The 12,368-nt window shown below is 38.6% G+C and overlaps 1 protein-coding gene across 1 annotated transcript; it reads left to right on the forward strand.

Annotated features, from left to right (window-relative positions):
• The first annotated feature begins 224 nt into the window (after positions 1-224).
• On the forward strand, positions 225-11,694 carry LOC138058330 (uncharacterized). The gene is made up of 3 exons (XM_068904278.1): positions 225-500; positions 8,343-8,759; positions 9,584-11,694. Exons 1-3 carry the CDS (start codon positions 431-433, stop codon positions 9,682-9,684), a joined length of 588 nt encoding a protein of 195 aa, XP_068760379.1. The 5' UTR covers positions 225-430; the 3' UTR covers positions 9,685-11,694.
• The last annotated feature ends 674 nt before the right edge of the window (positions 11,695-12,368 follow it).

Consider the following 12,368-nt stretch of genomic DNA (forward strand, 5'->3'; position numbering starts at 1 on the left):
ACTGACCATTGTAAAAAAATTCCAATGCTGACGTTTCGAGCGTTTGCTCTTTCTCTGAAACTCACCCTGTAATCACGTTCATTGACAAAGCACTACGTAAATATACCGTCTTTCGCGTGACAGCTGACTTCCTGTTTTGTAAACCGGAAGCGTGATCGTGTCTCGGATCACGCTACAAATATTTGCGCGATGATGTGACTTTCAATTGTGACGTTTAAACTGAAAATATTGCCATAGACTGTTGTGACATATAAATACCGTACCTGTCATCGCATTAACAAAAAGAACATATAAGTGAATACAAGCTGTGGCTGTCTCCGAAGAACCAAGCAAACGACTGATGTCGATTTCATTTCTCAACGTCATGCAAACAAAAGTGATCGACTGACAAAAAAAGGGAAAGTTGCTGCTTATTTGAATACGGCTCAAAATGGAACTCCAGTGGTTTTTGAGTTTTAACTCGTCGATGTATTTGCTCTGCATGACATTTCTCCATGCAAGTAAGTTCAAAGTTATATTGGTTTTAAATTATAATTTTGCCGTACGTCTAGCTATTCTTGGTGCTCACAACGTTGTGGGCGAATTTAGTACAATACGCTCCGTGCATCGCATGTTTAATTTAACATGAGTGATGGCCGGTCTTTGAATTTTTCTGGCTGAAGTAATTTCGGCATCTCCGAAAATAAATTTATTGTCTCTGAAGCCTTGTAAGTTAAACAGTTCTTTTACCAATACAGAAGGCGGGCTTATATAATCTCGCGTGGCAAACAAAAGCCGACAAATCCCCATGGACTGTTTTATATTACCCCTAGGTTCGATAAGACTTTCCTATCTGTTCCCCACTTTGTTCGATTCTACCATGCGATTTCTTAGTTTCTTTGCTATCTGCTTAAGTGTTTCAAAAAATATTTGAGGGACGATTTATACGATCATTCAGTCGGCACGTGTTTGTTTTTGAATGTCGATTTTTTGTGCCACTTGATGCACGGCGGTCGTTTATCACGAGAATATGAATTTACTTTTAAAAAATCACGCGACAAACATCGAGTTTTTTTTACTTTTTATTTCGACATTTCTCGAAGACAAAATTTATGCCACAATGGATAAACCAGCAACTCGAAAAATAAGGCCGACTCGTTATGTTTACTTTTTAAAATTTCCTGTAATTAGGCATATTTTTCCATGGTTGACGGACTTCATTGTACCATCAGCACAATGACAGAAACGATCATAAACGTTTCGCGTAATAGTCATTCAGCTATGCTATGCCGCCAAAGTTATTATCGCAGTTTTCTCTGCGTTGGCAAAGACGGCGCTTTTTTATCATTCCTATTTGCAGAAGATATTTTTTCTCGTGCCTTTGATCCCAAAACCGATATTTTCAAAGGTGTATTTACCGCTCTTTTCTTTCTCCAACTCTTTTTCTTAAGTGTTTGAAACTTCCGGGCTTTTTTCTTCAACATGCCAAGGTCATTAAAAACACTTGTAATTACCTTGAAAATTATCAGCAATTAATTTTAAGGAGTACATGCAAAAAGGTGGAATTCTTGAGAGCATAACAATAGGTCGAAAATTTATGTCTTGTGATGTGATACAAGCATCAGGGATTAACTTCGGCTCAAAACAACAGCTGTACCTCTCGTAAAAGCTTTTTATATCTCTCAATGAGATGTCTTTGATAAGTTTAGAACGGGCACTTAACCGCACGCGATCCATTGAAAAAGAATGCTTTCAATTGTTCGATAGGGAACTGAAATCTTTAGAGAAACCTTGAGGCAGATGCTGATTGCAATAGCTTAAATTACTTAACATGATTCGGCTTAATGTTTGTGAGAGATACCGCCATGTATGCGGCTGAAACTTTAGATAAGAACATTTTACTTGGAATTACTAATTAATGCAATAAGCCTGGTGAACAACAAAGCAGGCAGATATGATATCGAGTGATAAACAAAGAACAATGAAACTTTATTTTACAAAGCAGCGAAGAGCGCCGGAGAATTCAGTTCGATATAAAGTTGTTTCAGTGTGCTATGAAAGTAGAATCAATTTTAAATAGTGTTGTTCGTCGACGACTTGTTCAGTAAACATTCCCTATTTCGAACTGCACTCCTTATCATATGATATATCATTCTTGTTTTTCATCTACAGTGGCTAAATATTTTTGGAGAAAAACCTTTATATTTTATCAAGGCTCAATGATGCATGATGTGGACGGAAGATCCAGACTTGTACAGAATATTGTAACTCATGCTCGCGTGCTAAAGCCCTCGCGCAGAAGAACACGTAGCAGCGTGTATTAATCGTTCGCCATCTTCCATTACCTCCGAATTGTACACGTGACCTTGCTGACAAAAACGTTTTTGTCAAAGTAATGCTGGCCTTTGCTCTTAGCGAAAAGAAAAAAAGGAAAATACTTTATTCCAGATGAATGACCTATTTGTCGTTTTATTCTTAGGCAAAATGTGGCGTTCTGACAAATTTATTTTTAGAGGTACCGTTAAATGTTGCCTACGAACAACAGCTTTATTCCTCTCTTGCTCGCCTAGAAATATGTGTTATACAAAGTTATATATTAGTGGAACTGTATACTTGAAATAACTGTAAATTAAAAAAAAAAAAAGGCAGGCAGGCAAGTGTAGCTATCCGGGTCACCTGCCCTATGTAAACTTGTGTTGAAAGCTTCCCTTTCTAATTCTACATGAAAAAATGTCGTATGCACGTTCACAAAACTCGAAATAAAAAGCTTACATGAAATAGTTACTTAAGGTACTACTAAGTTAGTAAAAATGACGAAGTTCATTAATTTACTTCGATTTTTCAACAAATGCACGTATTTTATTTTTGGCGTTACATCGACAGAACGTTTAACCCCGTTAAATTCCAATGTAATTTTTTCTGCTACCTTACGAAGGGGTGACGTATGGTAAAATCCGAGAGTCGCTGAGACACTGAGACCCTTCTTTGCGAATCCGAGACCGAGACCAAAACATGCAAGACTTCACACCGAAATAAAAGCAATATAAAGACTGTCGAGATTTCGAGATCGGTTGTAAAGTTCGCGAGTGCCAAGATTTTGGAGTACCATTCGTCACCCCGTGAGAGTGATTGAGCTTTCCTTTTTTGGCAATCGGCAAACCTCAAGCAGAACTTTGCGTTCATATGGAAGAAATCAGGGAAGCGGTTTTATTTTCTGATTCATGACAAGCGGGAAATCTACCGTTTCCCGTTTTCCTGTTCCGGGTAAACGCAATGCTAATAATGATCTCTCTATTCAGAAGTGTTTCTACGTGAGGCGTTTTTAAAATCTCTTTTAGGATTACGAAGGGAAGTTAATTCATGGATATTTTAAAAGTTCGGCATTTTTAGGAGATGATTATAATATTTCAACTACATCGGGAAAAACTGTGGATTTTGGAAGCCATGGAAATTGGAACATTTTACTCAATCGCGTGGTTCCAAATGAACTCCTGAACTTTCGCTTGAGTGAAAATCTTTGTGAATAAGTAATTAAAACCGCCCGGAACCGCTAGCGTGACATGTAAATGATGTTTTACCTTTTTGAAATTTAAGCGGGGAGTAAGGTTTAAGTGGCTCAGCCGCGACCAGTGGACAAAAGCTTCCAAGTTTATCATGACAAATATTCCTTGTAGCATTAACTTCACTCACCAAGTTTGACAAACTTTTCATCTTGTATGTTTGCTGTATGCTTGACCTTGCTTCAGTACGTGATACGATTTGTTCTCGTTTTCAATGGCTTTTTGTTTGTTTACATTTGGCATCACGTAGACATCACGGCACGTTGTTCATGGCAACAGAATACGGGATATCCCGCACGAGATATTGGTCAACGGGACTTGCTGTAGTTGGCAAATATTTAACCTATGGTTTCAACACGTTTTCAGACGTTAATCTTCGCAATGAGACACTCTTTGATTTGAAGAGGTGTTGAATGAGTTAAAAAGCGTGTTGAAATCCTTTGCCCACCCCAGCAGTCAACATCGTTCAACAAAATCGAAAGTATTTTGAAAGAAATGTTGAGGTGGTTTTCCCTGGCCTTATAAGCAAAGAAGACGGCAACGGCTACGACACTGCAACAAAGGCGAGAATGTGATTGGCTAAAAAAGGTAAAATACTCGTGTTGCAGCACAATGTTTCCGTGCACTTCTTTGCCGTTCTCTGCAAAACAACGATCGACATGTAAGTAAGTAACTTTATTTAGCCAGGGTAGCCCATTCAGCTACGAGGCTGGTATTCATAGGGGCCCTGGGAAATGAAGGGATTCACAATTTAAAATGGTCGAAAATTATTTACACCCTAAAAACTCCTAAGCTCCTAAGTACAATTTAATTAAATACAAGATCTATAAGTATAGTGATCAAAGTCCATAACTTTATAGGAAATAAAAATTACGAATAATAACGCTTAATTAGAAAACTTTTAAAATTACTAAAAGACGGGGCAGTTTTAATATGAGCGGGTAAAAAATTAAAATGAATAGTCCCCGCATGCTTGAAGGTTCTCTTTCCCCTATTGGTCTTAGGCTTTGGTGGGTGCAGGTCGGTACTTCTTCTAGTTCCATAATCATGGAAAGCCTTGTTTCTTATCATACTCAGTTAAATACTTCGGTACCAAGTTATTTAAACACTTAAAAACTAAACTACATTTGTGTAGTTTCCTTCTACAGGCTAAACTTAGCCAATTTAGCAAGTGGAAAGCATTCTTTGAAGTTTTTCTTCGAAGTATAATTCGAGCTGCACGATTTTGTAGACGCTGGAGCTCTTTGCAACATCCTTCTGAGATTTCACCCCAAGCAGCATCAGTATAGTCAAAGCGGCTGCACGAGTGAGGTATATACTTGTTTAGAAGCTTTGCTACTCACATACTCAGAGAGTGTTTCTTTCGTCCAAAAAGACACCTAGATAACTAAATTTAGGTACCTTTTCCAAGATCTTTCCATGTAGCTGAAATCGCCATCTTCTTAGAATGATTTTTATAGTTTCAATAACACTCGGAAATTCCTACCTCGTCTTTAATTTTTTTTATATACAGTTCAGCTATCAAACAACGGCATTGATACCTGCGTGTTTAAGTCACGAAATAGTGAATACCTCCTTCGTTCGACTTCACCGACCATCTGACCTGCCTTGTGTTTTTCGCATTTAAGTCTGAGCACCCATTTCAGATAGTGCTGATAAACACTGTTTAAGTCTAAGCAACCATTTTAAAACGGTTAGCTTTCAATAACTGTTTCTATATATGTTGTTTATTCTAAAGAAGACTTCCGTATGAATAGCAAATATAGGTCGGTGTATGGGTCCCGTACGAATAGCCAACAAGAATAAGAAAGTTCTTAAGAGATCTATTTCATTTTAACTCTATCACGTAAGCACGCTGCTTTCAGAGCTTATATATAAAGGAAATGTGTGCCATATATAAAGGAAATGTGTCACATTAATTGAAGTGCGGGACACTTAACCATTTACACGGAAATTTCAGTCAGAAATTTTTGACGTATCGTACTGAACATTCCCTACCGAAGAAATGGGAAATGGAATAAGTCGTTCCATTTGTGAGTCCATTTCTTTATTTCCGTTTCCGGTAAGAGTCTGGGTATAAATAAATGTGGCGTCCAATGCCTGCCAAGTGAAGTGATGTAATTCTCGCATCGGAGCCTGGTTTTAGTGGTGCAAAGAAATAGTACAGAAAATTCCGGTCTTTTCGGTTATAGACCACTGATTTACGTGATCCTCGCAATTATTTTTTCTTTATAACTTTTTTAATATATATATTTTTAAAGTGAGTCCGCGTCATTTTCAGAGATACTGTCTTTTTTTGACCCGTATTCCCGAAATAATCGCTTTGTGGTAATTTTAAGCTAGTAGGGGCTAGGGCTCATCCTTAGACACAATATCTTGCATTAAATATAAGGCTTTTGAACACACACTTTTCCTAGTATAAACAGGTACCTGCAATGATAGGATTTCATTCTGTAAATCCTCGTTCAGCCGACCAATCATTGATCGTCATTGTGTTGACCTGTCAATCAATTTGACAATCAATTTTGGGACTCTTTGACGGAACTGAACGTAAAGGCCGGGACACACTAGGCGACAAGTCGCAGCGACAGGTCTCTGCGAGAAGTTGCTCCGTGTGTACTCTTTGCAAAACAAGTCGCTGCGACACGGAGCCTGTTCGGTGCAAACGCAGAGATCTAGTATGAAGGGGAATGTGAACTAGTGTTCTAATTCAATATGGCTAACCATATGACGTTCTATCATTGGTTCATTTATACATTGGCGCAGCGACTTGTTGCCGGAAGTGTACACACGGTGCGACATCGCTGCTTTCGCTAATTTCGTCGCTGCAACAAGTCGCACGAATTCAAACTGGTTTGAATTCGTGCGACAGATCGCGGCGACAAAATTCTTCCGCAGCGACAACGATTTTCATAAAAAGTAACCGTGTCACGCGAGGCGAATTGTTGATTGTTGCAGCGACTTATCGCCTCGTGTGTCCCGGCCTTAAGGCAAGTAGGATTCAAGTGAGCATTTGATTGTAAGCATATGAGACGCAAGACAAATGGAAGTCTCAACATTTCTCATCTCGTCGAATGCAATTTTTTTTCTCCTATTACGATGTTATGCGTTTGATTGTCTTGATTGTGCTTTGACAACTGAAATGACTCCAAGAGAAGTCAAAAGCATTCGGGAACGATTTTCAATTCTAAGATGAAAATCGTTTGGTCTTATTTTCAATTGAAGTTGTAGTTTCTCTTTTGCGTTGAAACTGTCTATATAGAACAATTTCATCAGAAGACTACGTAGAAAACGTCTTTTTCGAAACCGATGCCATTTGGCAGTGTAAGCTAGGTGTATGGTGCCAGATGTATATATATCTCTGGCTCTTTATAGCTTTTGACAGCGAAGATAAAAATGTTTTTTTTTCTTTTACGCTGGCATTCTTTCACTGGAGTTCCGCTCTTTGATCACGATTAATAATATTAAGATTCAATAATCGTAGTTCAGGCAAATTTTGAATGCTGCGTTTAATTTGAAGAGTGTGTTATCTGTTAAATTTAAACGAATCGCATGAGAATCCTTCTTTTCACCTGGACCTTAATTAACCCACAGTAAGTGGCTCTAAGTCTAATATTGGTATTGAAGCAATATCAATTAGTGAAAACAAAAAGTTTAGCTTTTTGCTGTTAACTTTAATGTAAGATGATGACGTACAGTTGGTCGGTGGGGAAAGTCATTTTCTGACAAAAAAAAAACCTATTAATCAACGTCTTTATTCGTGCAACATTTCCCTGGCAAGCCAGTTTCAGCCAAAACCGTGTACTGTATAAAGATATACGAAGCAACAGCCGGGAATTCTAGGCTACTTATACAGCTTTGTCATGATTATCTGTTTAGACCGGGAGAATGTAAAATAAAAGTTTTATTTTACATTTTCCCTAAACTGAATCTCCTCATTTGCAAAACACCAAGCGTTATGAATTATTCAAATGCCGACAAACATAAACAAGTTTTCTTAAAGACAAAACCTTTGTAAATTCTCCCTTGGCGGCCGCAATGAACTATTTCAATTATTCATTTTGCAACTGCAGTTAAAGCGCACTTCGCTTGTTACATAGCAGTTGCCTAGTCATGAATTGCTTGCTACAGGTGTCGTTAATTCTTCAGCAATTTTTGGTCTTTCCATACCATAGTAAGTATATTAACACTAACAGTATACTTTCGTAACAACTTCAGTAAGCCTTGACGCCTTTGATATGCATTTTCAATGCACTACGTGATTGTGTTTATTTTATTATAGACGGCCATTGGTTCCAGTTTAAATTTTCAACGAAGGGACAAAATATCTGTCGGACCTTTTCCATCAAAAAATGTTTCTCTTTCGGGATATTCTACCTAACATGATTTAAAATGTCATCTGTGACATATCTTGTGGTTTAACTTTAAATTTAAACAGAACAATAATCTTTGTGTCACATGAATGGTTGTTATGGCCTTTATTTAAGTAAATATGTAAATATGTCTTTGAGGTCGTTCCACTTCTTTATCTTCTTTCACCTTTTTGCGTGTTAGACTTTGGTCCCTACCCTTAAAATTTCCTTGGAAAAATCCTGAACTTTTAGCGGCTAACAGGGCGGCTGAGTTTTGGGAGGAAAAAGGAGGCTTTTTATCAAATACGCATAGCGGAAAGTTGGATTATTGGATGCGAGGGAGTTGGAACGAGTAGAGGGCTTCTTGACTCAAAAATCATGTTGCCTGCGAGAGCTCCCTCATAACAGATGATTTGATTTACTGACTTTTGGCCTATTTTTTTCTTTTTAGCCAAGTCGTCACCGATTCTTAGTGAACACCGCATTAGCTTACAATGCCTGAACCATTTTATGCTACTAGAACTGGACTTACAAGATATACCCAAAGTAACACCTACTTCGCTTCATCTACGGCATTCTTCATGCCGACCTCATGAAATAAGAAAAACTAAAGCAATTTTTCGGGTGCCCTTTCAAGGTTGTGGCACAACACAAGGTACAGCATCGGATCATATTGTCTTTCAAAATGCCGTGGACAACTCCCAGGAAAACAACAGAACGCGCGTGTCTGTCAGACACGTTCCACAGCTGCATTATCCATTCGCGTGTCGCTATCGTCAGAAATATATACTGACGCTAAGAGAGGGGGAAACGAAGGAAGGGCGACATGTAGACGAAGATGGAAGAAAAGGAAACAGTACGAGAAAAGGTAGATGTACATGTTAACCAAAAGTTTACCTCCCCCCCCCCCATCCCCCACTGACTTTGTGAGTTCGAATGAAAAGTATCTCGCTCAACCTTACAAACCACTCCTGCCAACAAAAGTTTGCACAAAAATAATTATGTTGGCAATAGTCCTGTGATTATTACATGAATATTTCAACCTTATGGATTAATTAAGCCCATCGTTCCATCGAACATGCCATCGGCTGAATGAATATCAGGTAGAATAGAGCAACACTATTTGAACCGCGAAGAACAGCTTTATGCCCTGATCTGCAGTATTTACGTCTGCGCACAAAGTTGAAAACGGTTACCTAATCACTAGTGGTCTCCGTCAGTATAGGAACGTAGCTGTTTATTGGTTGATCGACGGTATTTGTCCACCACTCTTTCTGAGTAAAAAATTTTCGCCAATTGCAAGAATTAACCACACACACAGAGTTGATGAACCACTCACATTCCGGACCGAAGTCTCTCAAAAAAATTCGCGCGTGGAAAGCGACGATTGGTTTTGGTTTACCTCTCATTGGTTGGAGAAGAAGCGCGATATTTCTATGCCAATCAAGAAGCGTAGATATCACAATGCCTTGAGTTCTGTTGATTCTCATTTGAAAATTCCTCTTTAAACCTTGTTTCGTGTTGAGATGCATCAAATAGTCGTTTTTAGTCTTTTTAAAGTTTATTCTTGAGAATTATCTTTACAGCGTCGTTAACCAGTGAAAGGTTTGTAGTGTTGCAGAAAATGAACAACACTACAGTAAAGACGGGAAATCATTGTAAATTAACATATTAATTTTTTTCTTTCTCCAGAAATTACGAAAGAATCAATACAGTCTTCTAGTGATGCGCTAAGAGTTCGATTTCATTCTTTAGCTCTTTTGCTTCTTTTTGGGAAGTATCTTTGCCTGTGATGTAGGGAGTGGAGCGTCGACAATGAAACAGAATTGTTTCGGTAAAAGAAAAGGAGAAAAAAAGAGGAATAACTTACGAAACAAGATAAGCTGACCAAGTGTCCAAGACCCAAGAGAAAGATTTGCCCAAATTAGCCTAGTTCCCATCAGCGTCAGAGAAGTGTCTATTTTGCGGGAGATTAAAGAACAGAGTGTTTTCGCATGACGTCACTGCGGCCATCTTGGTGTACCTAAACAATGGAACGGCGGCCATGTTGGTGTATGCAATTAATCCTACGGGAATTGTGCTCTATTGTCATGCAAACGGAAGACCTTACACAGTAATGACCAGAACCAGGTTGCTGACCAGCGGTTTTCGTTAAAACAAAGGATTGCTGGGGGTGCTCAGTCTCGCGGGCTCAGAAAAACTAGTTGTGGTCATTGTTATTTAAGGTTTTTCCATGCAAACGTTTTCTTTCTTAGTTGGGTACACCAACATGGCCGCTGTGACGTCACGTGAAAACACTCTGTAGCGATCATTTGTCGTGACGTCACCCCTTGTCATAAGGGACCTTAAGCACGCGCGTTTTTGAGACGCGGACGGCTACCGGAAGTGAGCTGTTTTCCCTTTTAACTTGTCTTCACACGACAATATTTTAAGTATCTTTTCTCCCTTAGAGATGGTTAGTATAAAAATCTAGGAGACAGCTCTGTCCTAGCACTCGAGTATTCCCCTTTGCGGTTGCCGTAGCGTATCAAAAGCGCGCGTGCTTAAGCTTCCTAATATTAATATGCCAACCAGAACCTAAGTGGCTGTTCAAACAATGTCTCCTTTTGTTTCGTGGCTGACAAATTTGAATATCAAAAGAAATGTAACGTCAATTTTCGTAAACAAAAAAAATCGCTATAGACCAAATCGGCTAACTCTATTATTTGCATGATGACACCATTTGACTACAGGTTCCAGAATCCATTAGGTTTTTCTTGTCTCATGTTAATTAGAGCTATTGTTATTTTATCCCAATGGGAATACAAAATTTAATTAAGAAACGAAAAACGAACTGAATTTTGGTAGTTGTAGTCATATGACGCCATCGTGAAAGTTGCCAAGTTGTTCCAAGTATTTCCATATCATTTAAATGTGACTCCCACATTATAATGCAAATGCAATACACAAAGAATCGTAACCACGTGAGATTTGAATAAGTTACAACATTTGGCCTATTGTTTATTTCCCCCGCAAAACTTGGTGTAAAAATAGACACTTTTTTGACGCTGTGGGGACAAACCTGACACCAGATTCTCACTCTTGGGTAACTTGACTGACGCGACAACGTGACAAGCAGTTAGAGGAAATAACGAGAGCTGCTAAATGGCACATGCCGCGTACGATCAATTGCCTGATCTTGCGTCGTTCATTGACCAAGTTTAAATGATTAGTGGCAAAAATAGTAACAGAAATCTTGATCGGTACCTCGATTTCGTTGTTTAGAATGACGGGCAAGTTTCGAGAGGTTTGATGGACTAGCAATGCTGATTTATTATGACCACTGGCTCCTCAAAGGGACTCCAAGCATGCGCAATTCAATCGCAAGTTGGAATCGCTTAGAGTTCCGGATCAACATCTGTTCTGTATTTGGAGAAACATGGTCAAATTACGTAACTCATCTTATATTTCTCTTTTGCGTTTTTTTGTTTCGTTAGATAATTTGAAAGAAATCAAGCGGTTAAAAGGAAATTTTTAACTATGAAAGTTAATTTTAAAATATGATTTTTGCATAATTGAAGAGCCACCACCATCTGTCAATAAATTATTTCCCGATCACTTCAGCCTCGTTTTTAAAGCGAGGCTAAGTTAATCACGTTTGCAAATTAGCACTAATTAGTCGCAATTGGACTCGCTACCAAGTCGAGGTTGAAATCAACGAAGACATGACCTATTAAATTTCGGTTACAAAATACAATTTGTTACATTTTTTGGTGTAAATAATTGATATGCGCAGAAATAAAATGTTACATTTTGAACTCTTGTCCACAGAGTCCTTTCTCGTTGCATTTATTATCTTCATTGTCATAACTACCAGGAGTAATCATTAATTATGAAGTGCGATCGTGGGGTCGAAATTTGGGTTCTGGAATATGTGAAGGAGTATATGATGTCTCCGGCCAAGTAAACATCCCTAATTCGAACGTGAGCATAATGCCTTACTTACATATCGATACATGCGTAAATCTTGAGGACCAGACGTTGAGAATCCTACATGAAATCCTAGTAAAAGAAAGTACTAGTTCCTACGGTGTAATACGTTGGCTGTGTAAGCAACACGTAAACAGTATATTTGCACGTTTGGTTAAGCAACAATACGTCCGACTCGTATCAGGCGAATAACTGATTTACTCATCAGCTTTTAGTCACGCTTTCCTTAACTTTGCTGAACTACTATAAAAACCACGAGGTAGTCTTTTGATATCCGCTTTACGATGCTCAGACTTGCTCAGCCTACTGCGTAACCCACGAGGTGCGCGATAGTCTTTGCGCATCTGACGCATGACGCCATTCAAAATGGCGTAGAAAATGCAGACGGTAGACGAAAAAATCTCCAAAAAGCACACCCTTCAGACTACAGGACACCCAGGATTATGAACTGCGTTCTCCTTTGTCAAACGAAAACAACAATAGAAATAATAATAATAATAATAATAAT

The sequence above is a fragment of the Montipora capricornis genome, chromosome 7 (genome assembly GCF_036669925.1).
Source record: "Montipora capricornis isolate CH-2021 chromosome 7, ASM3666992v2, whole genome shotgun sequence".
Taxonomy (NCBI): Eukaryota; Metazoa; Cnidaria; class Anthozoa; order Scleractinia; family Acroporidae; genus Montipora; species Montipora capricornis.